The sequence below is a fragment of the Ochotona princeps genome, chromosome Y (assembly GCF_030435755.1).
Source record: "Ochotona princeps isolate mOchPri1 chromosome Y, mOchPri1.hap1, whole genome shotgun sequence".
Lineage (NCBI taxonomy): Eukaryota > Metazoa > Chordata > Mammalia > Lagomorpha > Ochotonidae > Ochotona > Ochotona princeps.
This window is the reverse complement of record NC_080866.1, coordinates 1,530,755-1,552,535: the sequence shown is the minus strand read 5'-3', so window position 1 is coordinate 1,552,535 and position 21,781 is coordinate 1,530,755. Positions and strand designations below refer to the sequence as shown.

At 36.8% G+C, this 21,781-nt stretch overlaps 1 protein-coding gene across 1 annotated transcript in view; it reads left to right on the top strand.

Moving 5' to 3' along the window:
* The window catches only part of LOC131478689 (probable ubiquitin carboxyl-terminal hydrolase FAF-X), a 148,310-nt gene that overhangs the window by 45,360 nt on the left and 81,169 nt on the right, over positions 1-21,781 (top strand). The window contains 9 exon segments of the mRNA XM_058659276.1: positions 611-829; positions 3,265-3,300; positions 3,302-3,381; positions 3,559-3,810; positions 3,882-4,020; positions 5,486-5,638; positions 9,759-9,863; positions 14,303-14,509; positions 16,472-16,608. Coding sequence (XP_058515259.1) covers positions 611-829; positions 3,265-3,300; positions 3,302-3,381; positions 3,559-3,810; positions 3,882-4,020; positions 5,486-5,638; positions 9,759-9,863; positions 14,303-14,509; positions 16,472-16,608 — 1,328 coding nt within the window.

Below are 21,781 nucleotides of genomic sequence, written 5' to 3'. Positions count from 1 at the left end.
TATAATTTTGTATTCTGGAGATTTTTAAAAAATGGAAATATGGTTTTTTGTTTTGTTTTTGCTTAGTTACTGCTGTTGCTGAAAACTGGTTTCTTATTTATAAAATGTAACTAATTTATAAAATATAGCTAATTAAGAGAAACAAATATATATTTCAAAAAGTTATTTCAAAAATATTTTACCATATTAATGCCAGGAAATTCTGTATTGAAATTCAACTTAGTAGATGTAGAAATAAATGATGTTATTTCTGTGGTCTGTGATATTTAAGTATTGCCTTAGAATAATTGAGTTAACTTTAAATGTTTAGAATTAGTGCCACTAGAAAACAGAAAACAGATTTGAGTTAGAAAATAATGTTAATGTGTATGTATCCTATAAACATAAAGACTGTATAGTGTTTGGTGCCAACTTTAAATGTAATCCTTCTCAAATAGCTTTTGATATATAAAATACAAAATAATGATACAATATTTGATCAAAGTATTACTGAAATTAAGCATGTGTTTACATTGCAAAATTGGAGAATTATTATTAACAAAAGTAGGTGATTCAAAGTTGAAATTTTACCATTATAAACCATCTCTCATCTTCATTTCCTCCTGCGCAGAGATGCATTATTAATAACACTCACTGCCTTGTGGAGCTTTGTATAGCCAAGTTGTCCCAAGATTGCTTTCCACTCCTAGAACTATTAGCCATGGCCTTTAATCCTCATTGCAAATTCCATATCTACAATGGTACACGTCCTTGTGAATCAGTTTCCACAAATACTCCGTTACCAGAAGATGAACTATTTGCTCTTTCTTCAGATCATCAATCACCAAAAGTGTGTTGGTTTCATATTTTTTTCAACTAAGTATATTTTCAACTAAGATATTTTCGTATGTACATTGACTAGTTACAAACTACAGTTGAACATAATCATAACCTTTATATTTCTACTTATTTACATTGAACTCATATCAATTGGCTTCTAACCAAGCCTGAAATAACAGCTTGATAATTACACTTCCTAGAACTTAACCTGTGTTCTCTGAGATGCAGTTATTAATTAATTAGTTAGTTGCTTATAATTTTAGAGAATTTACCTACCACAGATAATAAACACTGGCTATGCTTTGCTTTTGTTTTGCTTGTTTTCCATTATATTCACTTATTTTGTTTGAAATATGAAGAGATATCTCCCATTCACTTGTTCATTCTCCCAATTACTACAATAGCAAGCACCGAAGCCACTTCCAAATTGGGAGTTTAAAACAATATGAGTTTTTATGGAGCAGTAGAGACCAAACACTTGAGTGTTAGTGGGAAGCTAGATCAGGACTGGAGCCCAGAAACAAACCAGGGCATTTTCTAAATTGAATATGATTGTCTCAAACAAATTTCTCATTCTAAGCTGGTTATACACATACTCTATGGGTGTTTTTTGTTTGTTTTAGCTTTTTTGTTTGTAGTTGCTACTATCAGCTTCCCTTTTTCAAGAAGTTAAAGAAATAATAATAATTACAATAAATGAGAAGAATTGCAAGCTAAAGACTAGTACAGTGCTTAATATGCTAATTTTGCATCTGCAGTGCCTGCATCCTCAAAGTATGCCTCTTCATATTCCAGCTCACTGCTTACTAACTGGGAAAGCATTAGAGAATAGATCTGTCATCCATTGCCCCAATCTCCAGATAGTCCCACCAAGTGTACCTGAACCAATCCAAAACCAAGAACCAGGAGCTTCTTGTATGTTGTTACTTACAGGGAAGGATACAAGAAGGAAAGATCTTCCATCTGTTGGTTCACTCCCCAAATGGCTGCAATGGCCAGAGCTGAGCTCATCCAATGTAAGGAGCTAGAAGCTTCTTCTGGATCTCCCATGTGGGTGCAGGGTCCCAAGGCTTTGGGCCCTGTTTTACTGCTTTCCCAGGCCACAAGCAGGGAGCTGGATGGGAAGTGGAGCAGCAAGATTAGAACCAGCACCCACATGGAACCCTTGTGCATGCTAGGCAAGGACTTAAGCACTAAGCCGTAACGCTATGCCCCAACAGATTCAGAATTTAAATGCCACCAGTTTGACCACAAGCACTTTGTTAACAAAGAGCACTGGACTCTCACTTAGCTGTTAATAAATACAAAATAGAATCATAAAAACAGAAAAATGTTCACAGAGAATGTATGTTATAGTATAAGACGCTGTAGTACCATTTCTATGAAAATATGTTATTTATGCCAAAAAGAGATTTTTATTCAGTTTTACAGTAGATATGTCTCTGAAATAGAATTAAATGATCTGTATATTCACATATTCATTAATACTTTTTAATTTGAATTGATAAAATCTTTCATGCTCTACACAAACTTGTTTTGAATATGAATATATTATAAAGTGGATGCCTGGAGCAGGTTATATATTATTATTTTTGTGATGAGAATGCTTGAAAATCTGTTAGTTTTTTTTAAAGAACACAACGTAACTAACTCTAGTCATCATAATTAAGGATGGGCTTCTTTTTAAAAGAAAAAGACGTATTTATTTAAAAGGAGAGGGAGGTTAAAGGGTAGGGATCAGAAGAGACATAGGATGAGGATCAGGAGAGACTAGCAGAGGAAGAGTGAAAGAAGGGAAAACTAGGGGAGCCAAGTAAAACAAGAGCAAGGGAAACATGGGGGAGAAGTGATAAGTGAGAAAAGAAGGGAAGAGTAGAGAATAGGAAGGGAAAGATTGAAACCAGGAGTCCAGGACTGAATCCAGTTCTACTACCTGAATGGAACTAAGGCACTTGAACCATTCTTGCTTCCTCCTGAGATTAAGATCAGTAGGAAGCTGGAATGTAGCCACCACGCCAGATGCTTACTCTTTTCCCCATATTATCTTTTAATTTTTCTTTAAAATTTGCTTTTTTGAAGATTAGATTTTAAATTTTTGTTTGTTGCTGTTTAATACTTGACTCATTTTTTTCTTAACAAATTCTTAAGAATTTATATATTGCATGTTAAATCTAGATATGTTATTTATACATGAAATAGGTCCAGATACAATTCACAACCCTCTGAGTAGTTGTAATTGCTGCCATTGTTGCTTTAGGCTTTAAGAATATTTCGTATAGATAAATATAGGTAGTATAGATAATATTACCTGATTGTAGATAATAACACATAATACATTTTGTTCTTTTTAAAAGTAATTACATTAGACTTTTAAATATATGAATTATGTTAGATGCAGTTCATAGTACTTTTGTTCAACTAACACTTAAAATTAATGTATTTCAGGGTTGGCTTGTGTATCTCATTAATAAATTTGGCATTAATAAATGGGTTTCAGATTTTGCTTGATCGTTTCATAAGCGGATCAGCATTAAATGTTCAAATAATTGCAGCTTTTATTAAGTAAGTTATTTTAAAGTTGATTTTGCATATAATAAATAGCTGTTATTTTCTAAAAGTTCTTCAGTTTTTTAATATGGTTTCTTCTCATTTGGAAATAATTTGCTTTTGAATTGATTGTTGAGATTAGTTTGTTTTAAACTTAAAAGTTGAATGTTATAGTTTTCTTTCCTGTTTCAGACCATTTGGACAGTGCTATGAATTTCTTTGTCAACACACAGTAAAGAAATACTTTCTCCCAATTATCAATATAATTCCACACTTAGTGGAAAATTTAACTGATGAAGAATTGAAAAAAGAATCAAAGAATGAAGCCAAAAATGATGCACTTTCAATGGTTATTAAATCTCTGAAGAATTTAGTTTCAAGAATTTCAGAACAAGAAGCAATTGTAAAAGTTCTAGAAAATTTTAGGTTGAAAGTGATACTTAGGTAAGATGTTTCTCACTTTGTTACTATATTTGAAGTATTATAATGGTATTAACTCCAGATTTTATTTTTAGATTGTTACAGATTTCTTCTTTTAGTGGAAAAATGAATGCACTAAATGAAATCAATAAGGTAATATCTGATGCATCTTACTGTACTCATCGACATGGTAATACTAAGGAAGAAAAATGGCTAACAGCTGAGCGAATGGCAGTAAGTTTGCTTTAATTCTTGTTATATTTTGTATATTGAAAGCTAGATTTAGTCAAAAGAAACTAAAGCCAAATCAATGTAACTGATTAGTAATACTAAAACATCTTTATGCTAAAAATAAATGTTTGGTAGTTAGAGCAACATAACTGTTTAAGTAAAAATATCAATGCCAGAAGAAGGTGTTTCTGATACTTCTCTTGCTGCTTGAAGTTTGATTAAATTGAAACAGATACAGATCATCTTTAAAACAATTGAACAAATATGGTTTCTACTTAATCAGTTATGGTGATGGTCATTTCCCAATTTAGTTTAGGGTTTACATATAAGATTATTATTAATAACATAAGCTCTTGATTAGGATTTATTTTTTTACATTACATATGATTGTCAGTTTTGTGTATATATTCATTGTGAAATGAAAAAACAGACCATTTATGAAATTCTGGTTTTCTTTGTATGTTGCATGTCAGTATAATGTAGAAATGTGTTTCTCTCTGCCATGAATAAATCTTTAGTTCAGTAATGCAAATGATTAGAATGTGATTTAAAAGTTCTTTAATTAGGGCCCGGCATGATAGCATAGTGATTAAGGTCCTAGCCTTGAATACGCCGGGATCCCATATGGGCGCCGGTTCTAGTCCTGGCAGCTCCACTTCCCATCCAGCTCCCTGCTTGGGGCCTGGGAAAGCAGTGAATGGTGACCCAAAGCCTTGGGATACTGCACCTGCGTGGGAGACCCGGAAGAGGCTTCTGGCTTCAGACTGGCTCAGCTCCAGCCGTGGCAGCCGCTTGCTTGGAAGTGAACCAGCGGAAGGAAGATCTTCCTTTCTGTCTTTCCTCTTATCTGTGTATTTGCCTTTTCAATAAAAATAAATAAATCTTTAAAAAAAAAAAGGCTGTTTAATTAGAATCAGTCTGTGGCCCAGAATTTAGAGTCAGAATTTTGTATGCAATCTGTGTGTGTTATAAAATATCAAACAGAAAACATGATTTTTTTCACTATTGTTTATTGCAAACAAGTGTTCAATAGCTGTAAAGTGTAAGAATTATGAAAGTGTGAAGCTGTTTTACATTACTGTGAGATTTTTGTGGTAATTTTACTGTAGCTTGTAACACACTAGTATGTAAATTCTATGTAAACACTTTTTATTCTCAATGTTGTGTCAGTATATACAGCACTTTTTTAATCCATTTCCTATGTGTATAAAATAGATTTTATGTAATTCTATATTTCAGAGTTCACATTGGTGGATTATCTGTAGATTAGTTCATCTGTGGATGTGTGTTGTATGTGCATATTTGAGTTATGTGTAGTATTATTTAATCTAAAGTATTTAATAACTTTCTTGTAAACAATACAAAGTTAGTATTTTAGTGTATTATTGTGAATATATATAAAGTTTGAACCTTTAGATTTTCATATTGCTTAGAAATACAAAGTGTAAAATATTTTCTGTTGTTTTAGGAATGGATACAGCAGAACAATATTTTGTCTGTGGTCTTACAAGATAATCTTCATCAGCCACAGTATGTGGAAAAATTGGAGAAGATTCTTCGTTTTGTGCTTAAAGAAAAAGCTCTTACATTACAGGATCTTAATAATATCTGGGCAGCACAGGTAAAATATTTAAAATGGCAACTTTTTTATAATATTAAACTATTAACAGATTTCTTCTGGTTCCTTTTTTTTCTTAGGATTTGTTATTATTTGAAAGTCAGATTTTGCAGAGAGAGAAAGATCTTTACTTCCCAGAAGGCTGCAGTAGTCTGGGACGAATTGATCAAAAGCTTGGAGCTAGTAGCTTCTTCCAGATCTTCCACATTGGTGCAAGAGACCAAAAATTTGGGCATCCTTTAGTGCTACAGAGAGATCCATAAAAATTAGAGCACCAGGGCCCGGCGGCGTGGCCTAGCGGCTAAAGTCCTCGCCTTGAAAGCCCCGGGATCCCATATGGGCGCCGGTTCTAATCCCGGCAGCTCCACTTCCCACCCAGCTCCCTGCTTGTGGCCTGGGAAAGCAGTGGAGGACGGCCCAAAGCCTTGGGACACTGCACCCGCGTGGGAGACCCAGAAGAGGTTCCAGGTTCCCGGCTTAGGATCGGCGCGCACCGGCCCGTTGTGGTCACTTGGGGAGTGAATCATCGGATGGAAGATCTTCCTCTCTGTCTCTCCTCCTGTCTGTATATCTGACTTTGTAATAAACTGAATAAATCTTTTAAAAAAAATAAAATAAAATTAGAGCAGCTGGGACACAAACTGACAGCCAGATGGGATGCCAGAGCCACAGACACAGGATTAATCCATTGTACCAGTTAAAGTTGAGAATTCTTCCTCCTTTCTCACGGAGAAATGGATTAATCCTGTGTCTGTGGCTCTTGCATCCCATCTGGCTGTCAGTTTGTGTCCCAGCTGCTCTAATCCTCATTGCTTTCTGATCCTCATTGCTTTCTTCAGCACCATTCTTAAGCTTCGTACTAATCCAGCTTGTATAATGCAGTAATAATATCTTAAATGTGATGTTCCTGCCAACCACAATGGAAATCAAAGTGGTGTTTGGCTCCTCTCTTGGCTTTAGACCTAGTCATTTGTAAATAATTGCTCTGATTTTTTTGAAACATTGACAATCTTGAAGCATGAGAGTTTCTATTGACTGCTTTTCTATGTAAAGTCTTGTACAAATACATCTTCAAGATTTTTTTTAACTATTTATGTATTTTTATTGCAAAGTCAGGTATACAGAGAGGAGTAGAGAAAAGGAGAAAGTTGTTTTGTCTGATGGTTCACTCCCCAAGCTCCTGCAATGTCTGGAGCTGAGCCAATCTGAAACCAGGAGCCAGGAACTTCCTCCAGGTCTCCCACACAGGTGCAGGGTCCCAAGGCTTTGGGCCATCCTCGACTGCTTTCCCAGGCCACAAGCAGGGAGCTGGATGGGAAGCGGGGCTGTAGGTGTTAAAATCAGTGCACATATGGGATCCTGGCACGTTCAAGGCGAGGACTTTAACCACTATGCTATCGCCCCAGGCCCAAGAATTTTTTTTTCTTTTTTGTTTATTTAGGAGGCAAAAATAGAGTAAGGGAGGGAGTGACAGAAGCACTCCAGTAAAGTATGTGAACATCATAATTGTAGTCTAAAGTGCTATGCCTGATACCGTTTCCTGTTATGAATATTTAATATAAACATTAAATATTCCATCATTTTAAAATTTTATTTTATTTATTGTAAAGAGAGAATCTTCCATCTGTTGGCTCACTCCCAGAAAACCCTGCAGCAGCCAGGAAAAGGTCAGAGTGAAACTAGAAGTCTGGAGCTTCATAGAAGTCTCTCAAATGGGTACAGTAGTCCATATATTTAGGCATCTTCCACTGCTTTCCCAGGCACATAAGCACGGAGCTGGATCAGAAGTAGAGCAGCTAGGAGTTCTGCTAATTTGTTGGCTTTGCAGGCAATAGTTTCACCCTCTGTGGCTCAGTGCCAGCCCTTCATGTCTATACACTGAAGTTTAGAAAAGTATGAAGCAATTTAACATAAATTTCTGTTGTAAAATAATATATTTAAAGAGATTATTTTATCCTTCCTTGAATGCAGACCTCCTGCCACATGGCAGGAGCCATTAACCCTTTTTTCCCTTTACTTTGCAAACTGGAAAAAGAAAACAGAGAGGTTATTATTTTTAGCATCCTATCCATAGTTAGAAATCTTCCTATGAAATGGGGAAGTGTTCCACAAGAATTAACCTATTATCTTGCCTTTTTTGAAAAAAGAACTTTCATTCAGATAAAAGAACTTACATATTTCTGATCTGTTTGAAAAGTATTTTGACAAACACAAAAGGAGAAACATAGCATTGTTGCATCTACTGGTTCACTCTCCAAATGGCTGCCATTGCTGAATAGTTTCACAACAAACCTAGGAGCCAGAAATTACATCCTGGTTTCCTACACTGATGGCAAGGACCAACATTCTACAACTTTTCTAGATATATTAGCAGGCAGCTGAATCAGAAATGGGATAACCAGCACTTAAAGAGCATCCTGATAAGGAATCATTCTATGTTTTAACCAAAATTAGTAGTTGGGGAAGTATTAGTGCATGATTTCTTATATGATCTGAATGCAGATTGCTATTCTTGCATTCCTTGAGAAGTATTTTTTTAATTCATTAATTACATTGTATTATGTGACACAGTTTCATAGGTACTTGGGTTCTCCCCATCCCTCCCCAAACCCTCCCACCATGGTGGATTCCTCCACCTTGTTGCATAACCACAGCTCAAGTTCAGTTGAGATTCCCCCATTGCAACCATATACCAAACATAGAGTCCAGCATCTTATTGTCTAGTCAAGTTCAACGGCTTCTTAGGTATACCCTCTCTGGTCTGAAGACAGAGCCAGCAGAGTATCATCCCAATCAATTAAAAGCTTCAACATACCATCAGCAAAAATTTACATCATTATGGAATTAATTGACATAGTAATGAGTAACCAATATGTTAAAAGTAAATGCGAGTTCCCAGCCACCTTCTGTGACCACCTCACTTACATTTCAATTTTAGTTTATACACAGCATATAACATTCAAAACATAACATGTTATACATAACAGCATATCATCTTAAATTAAGGCAAACATGTGGTATTTAACCTTTTAGGATTGGCTCATTTTCCTTAGCATTATGGTTTCCAGTTTGGCCCATTTGGCCACAAAGAACTGCATTTTGTTTTTTTAATAGCTGAGTAGTATTCCATGGAGTAGATGAACCATAGCTTTCTTATCCAATCGAGAAGTATTGTTAATAGAAATAGCTAGCGTGTATTTTCATTTTTTTTTAAAGAACACCAGGGAATGTTGCAATAGCCTGACCTTAAACGTGCCAGGATCCCATATGGCTGGGCGCTGATTCTAGCTACCCCTGCTTCCCATCCAGCTCCCTGCCTGTGGCCTGGGAAAGCAGTCGAGGACGGCCCAAAGCCTTGGGACCCTGCACCCGTGTTGGAGACCTGGCTCCTGGCTTCAGATCGGCTCAGCTCCAGCTGTTGTGGTCACTTGGGGAGTGAATCATTGGACAGAAGATCTTCCTCTTTGTCTCTCCTCCTCTCTACATATCTGCCTTTCCGGTAAAAATAAATAAATCTTAAAAATAAAGTATTCAATATTGTCTTCATTGACATGTTTTAATTATTTCTATTTTAATGTTAATGGTGAATATTGAATGCTTCATTTTCAAATTAATTCCCTGAAATTGCTATACAAAAAAAAGTGGAATTGTCAGGTTTTATGTATCAGTTCTGAAACATTAAAATATTTAAATTGGCAGTTAGTGATTTAAATATCACTGGCATGCTCACATCCTGTATTGTGTCAAGGTTCAAGTTTCAACTCTGCTTGCAATTCAGCTTCTTGCTGATAGTTATTCCAAGAGGCAATAATAGCAATCAGCCTGTAATCATCTAACTTGATGAGTTAGAGTTGAGTTTCTGAAACCCACATACTGACCAGAGTAAGTTCCAGATTTCTGGTTTTAGCCTATTGCGGGCATTTGGAAAATGAGCCAGCAGACTGAATGAGAGTCTCAAAAATTATTATCATTCTCTCTCTGGTTTTCAAATAAATAAAAAAAAATTTGGAATTCAGGTTCAGATGATAGAAACTTTAATTAATGGAAAATAACATGAACTACTTCATTCCTCTTATTAAAAGTTAAGTATGCTATGATTTTTTTTTTTTGTTATTATTAATAGGCAGGGAAACATGAAGCCATTGTGAAGAATGTGCATGATTTGCTGGCAAAATTGGCTTGGGATTTTTCTTCTGAACAAATGGATCATCTTTTTGATTGCTTTAAGGTAATAGCTGGAATTACAGGTTGTTTGTTCATTTTAAAAGTATTAAATGAGTCTCATTTAAATCAATCATGTTTCTTATAATCTCATCAGAACAGCAGGGTAACTTGCCTGTTTGTTGATTGGTTGGTTTTGTTAATACTCTGTATTACTGGTATTATATTGTCTTGATTTTATTGTGATACATGCTTGGCACTTTTTGCTAGGTTATTCATATAAATCATAAACTGGAAATAAGTCAGAAGCCTGTGAATCAATGGTAAAGGTCTCTAATGTGGATAGAAAATTTGTGATTCAAGAATATGAAGTTATTTCAAAAACTTCTGGTATTAGTGTCAAAATTCTTGTTTAAAATCATGGTTTTATGTATTTTGTGCAAATAAACTGTATTTGGTTGACACTAAACATGTTAATCAACCTATTGATATTCAATCTTCAAATATAGGTTCCTAGACCCAAGAATTTTAGGAGACCTGGATAGTTTCTTGTTTAATATGGTGTAGTGGGTGCTTCAAAAATTAGTAATCATATAGAAGATCTCTGTTTCTGTCTCAGTCATTCAAATAAATTATTTCTGTTAAAAATGGGTATTTTGGAGAAGCTCACAGGTATGTCTATTAGAGTAAATGTCCAACAGTATTATTACAAAGGCAAAACTGGAAATAATTCCAAAGGTTTAGGAAAAATTGCCAACCTCAGAATTGACCGAGGAAGACATTGAGAAAATGAGGGAGGGATACAAAATTCAAAACACGTATTGTAAAGCTCATTATCAACAACTAGAAGCATGTAAAGCAGGCATTCAAGGAATTTAAGGAATATGTCACACAGGAAATGAGTCAGACGAAGGCTGATATATCAGAAATTAAGAGTATAGTAGAGCAAATTGAAAGTACAGTGGAGAGTCTCCAAAATAGAATGAAGGAGGTACAACAAAGAATGTCAAAATTAGGATCTATTTCCTGTCACCAGGGGGAAACAAACAAAAAGCTGGAAGCAGAGCTGGGTTAAACTAAAAAAAAAAAAAAAAAAAAAAAAAAGAGCATTCATGAATGAAGAGACACTATTAAAAGGCCAATTGTAAGAGCCATGGGAGTTCCAGAAATTGCAACAAGAGAAGCCTGGTTTAGAAATGTGTTTAATGAAACAAGAAAGGAAATTTTTCCTAATGTGGAGAAAGAATTGGGAAACAGCACCCAGGAGGGACACAGAACAATAGGGTTGACCAAAAACTATCTTCACCATGATGCATGATAATCTAGCTTTCTTCAATCCAACATAAGAAAAAGATCCTTAAATGTGCATGTGAAAAAAAATCAGTTGACGTAAGAGGAATGCTGGTTAGGCTCACAGGAGACCTCTCACAGAAAACGCTACAGGCCAGAAGAGAATGGCATGACATATTCCAGATTCTTAAAGCAAAACATTGTCAGGCCAGGATAATATACCCAGCGAAGCTTTCCTTTTCTTTGAAAATAAAATAAAATTCTTCCACATTCAAGAAAAGCTAAAAGAATATGCCTCTCCTAAACCTGCCCTACAAAGAATACCTAAAGATGTTCTCTTGACAGAGAAGAGAAATGGCGCCCACCAAAACCAAATAAAAATGTGAATCCCCGTATATAAAAAACTAATATCATTAGGTTTGTTAAGGATCAAAAGTGTATTGTAAATTTCAGTTTTTCTCTTTTGATTTTATATTGTGTACTTTTATATTCATTTGAGGGAATATATAGTAACTGTGTAATGGAGACTGTCACATCAGGATGTGAGGATACAATGTGCTATGCATCTCTACTTCCAGACAAAGATGGACTTACAATGAAACTGTTCACTATATCTTGACAATAGGATGCTGGACTCTCTGCCAGTGTCCATGCCCGCAATGATGGACACAGGACTGTATGAAGAAGTATACTATGGTAGTAATGTAAGGGAACTCAATGGACAAAGGGAGGGTACTTGAGAAGAGAGAAAAGGGAAATCCCAGGGCCCATGGAACTGTATCATAAAATCATAATAATAATAAGAAGAAGAAGAAGTAAAAAAAGGTACACACAATTGGTGGTGATTCTTTATGAAGTTACTTTTTTCCCTAAAGCCAATCTATGAATTCAGTTTCCTTTAAAATGACTCCTCAAGTTTTCTAAGTGTGACTTAGAAAAATTTTTTGTCAAAGAATATGACTCATTTGATGAGTGTGTCCTGTATTGTATGTGTGCAGAAATGAAAAATTCTGAAATAAAACTTTCTTTTAAAAAAAATATGACTCATTTGATCATGGAATATTAAATTATGTTTATTTTTAGTATTTCCTGTTCTCATTGATATCTGAAGCATATAGCAACAACTATGAAACAACAATAACTAATAATAATAAAATAATAACTTCAGTAACCTCTGTTTTCTGTTTACTTGTGCAAAGTTTGTTTTGCTGGGCCCGGCGGTGTGGCCTAGCGACTAAAGTCCTCGCCTTGAATGCCCCGGGATCCCATATGGGCGCCGGTTCTAATCCCGGCAGCTCCACTTCCCATCCAGCTCCCTGCTTGTGGCCTGGGAAAGCAGTCGAGGACGGCCCAATGCATTGGGACCCTGCACCCGTGTGGGAGACCCGGAAGAGGTTCCTGGTCCCGGCTTCGGATGGGCTCAGCACCTGGAAGAAGTTCCTGGTCCCGGCTTCGGATGGGCTCAGCACCGGCCCGTTGCGGCTCACTTGTGGAGTGAATCATCGGACGGAAGATCTTCCTCTCTGTCTCTCCTCCTCTCTGTATATCCGGCTTTCCAATAATAATAAAATCTTAAAAAAAAAAGTTTGTTTTGCTAAGAGTTTTTCTGATTATTTATCCTTTCAAAAAACCACAATTTTCACTTTATTAATTTTTTCTATGGTATTCTTTTTTCAGTTCTGTCTTTGTAGTTCTTCTGCTTGCTTCAGAATTATTTCACATTTTTTTGAGTTCCTGTAGTACAGCTTCAAGTACTTGAACATTTGCCTTTTCTTGACTACATTTCACTTCTGTCACTCTGCTGCTTATGTATTATGTATGTTCATGTCAATATTTATTTTCATTTTTATTGTATAAGAAAAACCTTCAGTTGTTGCATTTTTCACAGATTGATTTATTTGCTTGAAAAGCAGAGTTGGAGGGAAAACAGATCTTCTGTCTACTGGTTATTCCCAAATAATTTCAATGGTCCAAAATGGTCTCGACTGAAGCCAGGAACTTTGGATTTCCAACCCTGATTTATAGAACCCCAAGTACTAGGTTTTTTCTGCAGCTCTCCCACAGTCATCTGCAAGCAGAGCAACCAAATAAAATGCCTGCACCATATAGGTGGAAGCTTAACATGTTGTGCTGCACTGCTGGTTGCAGTTAATTTATTTTCTTCTAAGATACTTCAACATGTAATTAAGACTTCAGTAAGTCATTCTAGAGAATTTTCTTGGTTGCTGCTTTTGTACTTGAATCCTATTCAATAGGCTTTGATATTTTACAATGAATGATATGTACATGAGTATTTTCCCATATTTTCTTGCCATTTTGAGAAGAAACTGTGCTGCAATAGTTAAATGGAGTTCCTGTGAATACCAGCAAAATTGTGTTGGTTGATGTTGTTGAATTCTATATTCTGTTTCATTCATCCTATCATTTTTGAAAGTGATAGATACTGCTTGATACTGTCTCATTTTATTTATTTCACAGATGAATTGTGTTTGTGCCTTACATTTAACACGTTTGCACATCAGATTCCTATGATTTTTGGATTGTTATGTCCGTCATGTTTCTTTTTTCTTGTATTTACTAAATACTCATTATGAGTTTTTGCCTTTTAACCATTATAGTTAAAACAACTATAGTTATGTAATGATTGGCTTAGAGTTGCTATTTGTGTTTGTGTTTTATTCTGTTTTTATTTTCATTCTCCTGAGTTAATCATGAAGTTTCATATCCCAAGAGAAGGAGAAGTTTCACATTATGTTGAATTTTTTTCTGATAGTTAAAGGCTTGTATTCCTGCTTCAAAGATTTTATGGTAACATCTTCTGGTTTTAAGATAAAAAATTATTTTTTTGAAGATTTTTTTTTAATGTTGCCATGTCAAGTAATTATTCATTGAAACCTAAAGGTTTTAACATGTTAAGAACACTGCAGAAATTAATATTATTATATTTTAACTTATGGTTGGCAAGGGAAAACAATGCTCTTGACCCACCTTTCAGAGCAAGATACAGGCATCTCTGATTGCTGTTTTGTAAGAAGAAAATTCCACTTCTTTGTGTAATCCATATTTCCATAATATATAGTAGTCTTTAACTGATGAAAAGTAGGGAAAGTTCTGAGTTCTATACTTCCTCTGGTTCTACATTAGCAGCAATGCATGTATATGTGTATGCAAAGGCATAATTAATGCAAGATTTACATTAACTAAAAAATTTTGTAGGCAAGTTGGACAAGTGCAAGCAATAAACAGCGTGAAAAGCTACTTGAACTGATATGTCGTCTCGCAGAAGATGATAAAGATGGTGTGATGGCACATAAAGTATTAAACCTTCTTTGGAATCTGGCACACAGTGATGATGTACCTGTAGACATCATGGACCTAGCTCTCAATGCCCACGTAAAAATGCTAGATTATAGTTGTTCCCAGGTATGGGGTTGTTTCTTTGACCAATTTGTTTCTTTTCCCTTTCATAATCAGCATAGTTTAAGTGACCGAAGGTTGAAGTTTATACATTGTTGTTTTTCAAGTGATTTTGAGAAATTTATTTATTTTTGTCATATGTCTTTTTAGCTGTAGTTTTAGCAAGGTTTAGTTATATTTCACTTTGCATTTTGCATTCCTTGAAATCACTTTGCATCCTTTGAAATAAAAAGTTGTAAGTAAAACTGCAAACTGTGTTATAGTTAAACCAATAGTGATTTTGGGGTATTCAGATTTTCTGTGCATTTAAATGAATGTCATCTCTTTTTGCTGATTTTATTTTCAACTTTAAGCTTATATCAGTTAACGGATTGGTTTGCCATGATTACCATGAGATAGTTCAACCTTAGTTTACTGAAACAAGCTCAAAATAACGCTTTTAGATTTTGAAAATCTTATAAATTGTGATGTTTCAAAGAATTTACTGAACTGATTTTTATAAAAAACTGTCAATTGTTAGCTTAATAAAAATTAGATAAATAGAACATTAACATAGAGAAAAATTTCGAAGAGTAGCCATCCATATTCTGTGGACTCTGATCTTAGCCAATTTTTTTTATTTTGAAGAACATACTAGGAAATTTATTATAATTATTGTCCTGTCCAGATACAATAAGGGAAAGGAGAATCCTTTAATTTCAATAATAAATAATACTTGTGATTTTTGTATGTAATGAGAGAAAATAAACTTCACTGGCTTCATGTGAATCATATAGCTATAATATTATTCTGATTATTGTGCAACTTTTTGTTTAGCATCTGAAATGATTATAAGAGTTTTAAGTTCAAATGTTTTTTTATTAAATGGGGAAGTCTTAAGGAAAATTAAAACTGTACCTGTTATAAATGCTCAATTTCTGTTTTTTTATCACTTGGCATATGTTAATGTGTAAGAGCTGAGATTTGTCTTTTTGAAATGGAACCCTCATTTGATTAGTGAAAAACTAATAGGTCTAACACTGTTAACCTTAAAGAATTTAAGAACCATTGCTAATTTTAAGTTTCATAAACAAATATTTCTAAACAATCCGAAACGTAAATATTATTCAATGTAGTAGTTGCATATTTGTGACTTTTCTCAGCAAATTATATGAAAACAACACTGTAGGTACAGAAAAAAATCACTGTTTTTACAGTGAAACCTTGTGTAATAATGAATACTCTATATTATGTATAATTGTTAAAACAGCTTTTTGGCCTGTAAAGAATGTCCACAATTTTGATGAAATTCACTAAAGATTTGCTTTGCTTAAGTTTGTCAAAATGTCCTAACAAATCTGTGTGAGACAAATATAGTTCTTGTGTATAAAAATTCAATCACTCAAGTAAAAACATGTTCCCAAATCTGACAGAATTTTGAATTTGTCTTTTTATTTAGGAGATTGAAGGAACTGAACCCTTGAGAGTAGCTAATGTAAAGTTACTCTCTCAATGGTCTTGATTGTTTTAGTTAGTAACTGTAGTTTTCTGTAAATTTCTCTTTAGTTTTTGACATGCATCATTACTGTTGTTTACTTCTAATTTTCATTATTTTTGTGCTAATTAGAAAATATAAAGATATAAAGATAAAACATATAAATTCTAATGTTGGGATGTGTTTTATTAAATCTTATTATACAATATTTTATCGAGACAGATGTTTCCAAAATTTTACTTTTTTAGAAGTGCTTATAGTGAAGATATTTGTATATTTTTCTAAGTGTGTCTGTATCCATGAAACAATAATGCTTTATAAAATTTTAGAGTTTTATATTCAACATAAAATAGTGAAGTATTATATCAAATCTGTACAACTGCATTGTATTTTTGTTAAACTGAGGTTAGAATCTTCAGTACTTTAAAAATCTAAATTTTAAGGCAAAAAAATAATATTGAATGCTTTTCCACTTCAATTTTTTCCATCCTAAGGATCGAGATACATTAAAGATCCAGTGGATAGATCGTCTTATAGAAGAACTTCGCAGAAATAACAAGTGGGCAATTCCTGCACTGAAACAAATAAGAGAAATTTGTACTTTATTTGGTGAAGCACCACAAAATATCAGGTAAGATTCTTGGTACAAGTAATTTTGTTATTTTTATTTTATTTTATGCTTACCATTGGGGGAAAAAAAAACATTAACTTAGAACAAATTTTAGAAAAAACTAATGTGAATAAATGGCCTTGTGAGTGGAGAAAATTAAGGATCCTTGATACTATTCAAATTCTTTATATTTTGTTTTTATTTTATATTACATTTATCATAGTGAAGATACTACAACTGGGCTTTTAGTAAAAAAAAAAAAAATTCTCTTTGCTTTCCAACAGTTGCTCTGGATGATCTCTGACTTTTTTTTTTTGTAATCCAGAAGTTTTAATTATATTTCCACTCTCCCTCTTTTTCAAATTTTATTTTTTCATGTTCTAGTCCAATAGATTCAGGGATTTCCCCTCCAGTCTCCCATTGCCCTCCTCCTACAACTGTTTTCCCCTGTATTAGTGCAAAATTTAGTCCTTCAGCAATAGTCACAATTCCATCTTTCTGCTGTTTAAGTGTATCATGATATTGTAGGTGTGGATAACAGCAGGAGGACCAGTGTCCGATGGTCAAGATTTATTTAATGGTTTCATTGGGAGTCCATCTTTTATTCAGAAGTAGAGATGCATACTGCATTGTATATTCACATCTGGATTTGATAGTCTCTATTTCACAAATTATTCTAGATGAGTATATTTATATAAATATTTACCTATATGTCTGTTGATCTTGTGGTTTTCATGAAAGTGTCCTTAGAGGGAATATATGATATTTGTCCTTTTGGAATTGACTTATTTCGCTAAGGAAAATGGTCTTTAATTGGAATCATTTTGTTGCAAATGATAGAATTTCGTTCCTTTTAGTGGCAGAGTAGTATTCCATAATGTAGATGTACCATATTTTCTTTATCCATTCTTTTTTTGATGGGCATCGTGATTATTTCCATGTCTTTGATAATAGTTGATGCTAATCCTTTTCTATGCCAGCAGGACAGCTTTAGCATTTGTAGGGCAGGTCTAATAAAAGCAATGTCTAAATTTTTGTTTGCTGTAGAAGTGGTTGGGGTTCCTATATAAGTTAATTGTTTTTTAATGTGCAGATTTAAGTGTCTTTGTTTTAAAAAATGGGAACTTGATTATGATGTATTGTGGTAAGGATTTTTTTTGATCAGCCCTATAGTTTCCCAGTTGTTTAAACATTTTAGGGAAGTTCTCAATTATTATTTCATTAAACACATCTTTGATCCAGCTTCTCTTACTGCACCTTCTGGGACTCCCACAACTCATTTTTGGCCTGTTGATTGTGTCCCATAATTCCTGAATACTTTTTTTTTAGGTTGATTCAGATCCTCCTCCAGCTTTTATATTATTTTAGTATTGTTGAAGGTGGTGTCTTCCAATTCTGAGAATCTTTGTTTTTTAAAAAAAATTTAGTTTGGTGATATTTACATATTTAAGAAGGATGCATGCCCATGTGGACCTCTGAGGAATGGGGGAAAGTAGATGAGACAACCGCTTCTGATCCTTTTTTTTTTTTCTTTTTGTATCTGGGAGTGTGGGGAGAGAAGCGGTGAGGAATTATGCTGCTGAGAATGGTCTATGGTCACCTGACAACATCCTGGGGTTCCCTATGTGGAACTTGTTCCAAGAATACTGCTTAAGCAGTTTTGATACTTCTGACATGCTATTGAGTTCATTGCTCCAAAGCTGAGGAAATCCTTCCAAGGTCCATTGGCTGGATACTCACTGTCAAAGTATAACCTCAAGAACTGCCTAATATGTTCTGCCCTCCATGGTATTAGATATCCTCTACAGGCATCAATGAACTGGTTCTTCTGCTCCCATGTGCTTCTAGACATGCCATCCAGTGCCCCATGGGCCCATGGGCATGCCATCCAATGTACAGATTTCAACAATCAAGAGACCAGGTTTAACATACGTGCTCCATGGTCAGACCGCAGATCCTTTGATTTTGCCCATGGTTGGAGTCCTTAGTCCAGTCCTCAAGATGGCGAGGTCCTCAAAGAAACCTCACCAAAGGTGACCCTACACCTGGTTTCAGTGTGTACCAGCCAGTGCAGGGTCTGGCTCAATCCATTCCCAGGACCAACATGCAAACACACTGGTGGTTGCGATTGTCCCGTCAGTTCTATTCTCAACCCCATCTCATACACAACACAGAGAATGCTGTGGCCCAGCACAACACTGCCCACCAGCACAGTTGGCACACCACCAGGAACTATAGCGTAAGTCAATAGTAGACTCCCAATAACCACCAATTGGCCCACCCCCAACCTCAGTTCTTGTGTTTGCCAGTGTGTACAGCAGACAGTCCACATCCTATTTTGCTCTCATATACATCACTAGCTCTATCAACCCCGCTATCCGGCCCACACTCATACTGATGGGTGCCACTGCCTGTCCAGCCAGGCCAACCTGCCAATAAGAGCTGCAGCCCCTCAGAGGGTTGCTCACAGTTTCCCTGCTAAGCCCACTCTCAACCCCAGTTCTTCCACTTTTCAGGTAGTTTAGAGGTTTGGCCTGACAATATTTGTCCCCAGTTCCCAGACCTGTTAGCCAATGCTGTGGCAAAACATGACCAATTTGCATTGATTTTGACCCATGCATGAACAAATGGATGTGGTCATTTTGCCCAACCTGGCTCTCACAACTGGGTCAGCAGGTTGTATGGTTCTGCCCAGCCTGGTCTGCCCCGCCCCATCCCAACTCTCATGCTCACTAGTGGGAACAGTGGTCTATCAGGGAGCTCCTACAGTCCCCTACCGGTCTCACCCTTACCCAATCTTATTATTTTTTTTTAAGATTTATTTATCTCTATTGGAAAGTCACAGAGGGGGAGGAGAAAGAAAGCTCTTCCGTCCACTGATTCACTCCCCAGGTGAACGCAATGGTCAGAGCTGAGCTGATCCAAAGCCAGGAGCCAGGAACCAGGAACCTTCTCCAGGTCTCCCACACGGGTGCAGGGTCCCAAGGCTTTGTACTGTCCTTGACTGCTTTCCCAGGCCACAAGCAGGGAGCTGCATGGGAAGCAGGGCCGCAAGAATTAGAACTGGCACCCATATGGAATCCTAACATGTGCAAGGTGAGGACTTTAGCCACAAGGCTACCACACCAGGCCCTCCTGCCTAACATTATATGTAACTGTGGATGCTGCAGCACAGTCTGGGTTGGCCCATCTCAACTCAGCATTTACCAGCAGGTGCTGCACCTTGGCTCATCCCAACCTGAGCCAGTTCTAGCTTATGCTGGTAGGTACTACAGCCTGGACTGCCCCAGGTTCCAGTGTGCATTGGCTGATGTTGTGGCTTAATCCAACCTATCTTTAACCCATCATCATGGTTCTTGTATCTGCTAGTGGTGCTTTGAATTTGCCCAGCTGGTCTGCTTCTAGACCTGAGCCACATGTATATAAGAGGATACTGCCTGGTCTGCGCTGCTCTCAGCCTTGGTTCTTGTGCTTACCTGTAGGGTCTGCATCCTTACAAAGGAGTTCCCCAAGGTCCTGACAGTGGCAGATCTCGTGCATACCAGTGGATTTTTTACTCTCCCTGACTTGACCCACCTCCTTTCCTGGCAGCTACAGACCAGTCCACACCCATTCTGGCTCTTATTGTTGGGTGCTACATCCCAACCCTGCCTGGTCAATCCCCAGGCCCAGCTCTTACATGTTCCAATGGGTGCAGAGACCTAGTCTAGCCTGTCGTACACCCAGTCTGGCTCTTGGAAACACCAGCATGTGCTGGAGCCCAGCCCAGGCAGGCACACTCCCAGATCCAGACCTGACCCATTCCAAGGTATACTGCAGCCATGTCTAATCTACTTCACTGTTCCTTTTCCGGCTGTCACACTCACCAATAGGAACTCCAACCTAGTTGAGGCATCTGCTTAGCTCCCCAATAAGGCTCTATCCCAGCCACAGATCTTCTTGTGCCAGTGGTTGCTCTGACCCAGACCAGCATAATCTCATCACATATCTTGGCTTTTCCATCAGAAGCTGCAGCCTGAGTTGGTTCAGCCAGACCCCCATCCCAGCTCACTGGTGGGTACTGCAGCCTAGCCCTGCCCAGCCTGTCCCAATCTCTAACTTTTATGCAGATTGATAGGTGTGATAACCTAGCCTCACCTGGCATAGCCTACACCCCATCCTGGCTCCTGTGCATGCCAGTGTGCCTGATTTGGCCTAGTTCTGCCCTGTCCCCATCCACCCCACTCCCAAGCCAAGCCACACAACTGAGGACAAGTAAAGCAGGCCTGCCTGACCTGTCTCACATCGAGTTCTTGGGTTCCTTTGTACTAACCCAGCCTGTTCCCAACCCCAGAATATTCATGAGTGTTGGTGAGTTCCATGATCAAACTTAACTCAGCCCATCACCCCTCACAGCCCTCAGGTAAAGTAGCTGTTTTGGGAGTTCCACTAAAGTGAACCCACAAATTCCCCACAGATTCTGCTCCCAGTTCTTTTGCATCTAGTTAGTATCATGGGCCAGCCTGAGGTGGCCCACCTCCTGCCCCAACACTGAATGACTGGTTCTATGTTTGAGCCCTACCTGGCAGGCCCCCAGCTTTGGTATCCACATGAACCAGTAAACATTGTTGATACTAGCAAGCCAGCTCAGTCTCCCACATGGGCAGGTATATTGGTTTGGCCTTGAAAGGTCTTCCACTTTTGCTCTACCAAACAATCTGATCAAAATCCCCTCACTTGCCTGCAAGTGTGGTAACTTTTTGGTATAAGTCCCCCAGAAGTCACTCTTCACCTGTCACATTCTCCCTCAGCAGTCCTCCTTCCCATACACTCCCAGAACCCCTTCACTAAGCAATTCATAATCTCCCATGCACGATCCTCTGATAGTGTGCCAAGCCATCCTCCCCCGTTCAGGGACCATGCATACTTACACCTAAGTCTCCAGAACCAATCTGCTAGTGTGTTGGCATCTGCTCCAAACATATCTCTTAAAAAAAGGGGGGAGCACCTGTTCTGGCATACTGCTGTAATTAACATGAATTGGCATTCTCCAGGCCCAGAATGCCCTCTACCTATTAGCTGCCTTTTTCCAAGCAGTGTCACTTACCTAGGTAAATACTTCTGCCTCCTTCACTCTAAATTTTTAAATTTCTGTATTGTTTTCTTCATTTCTAATAATTCAGCCTGGTTTTATTTCAATGTTGTTACTTCCTGT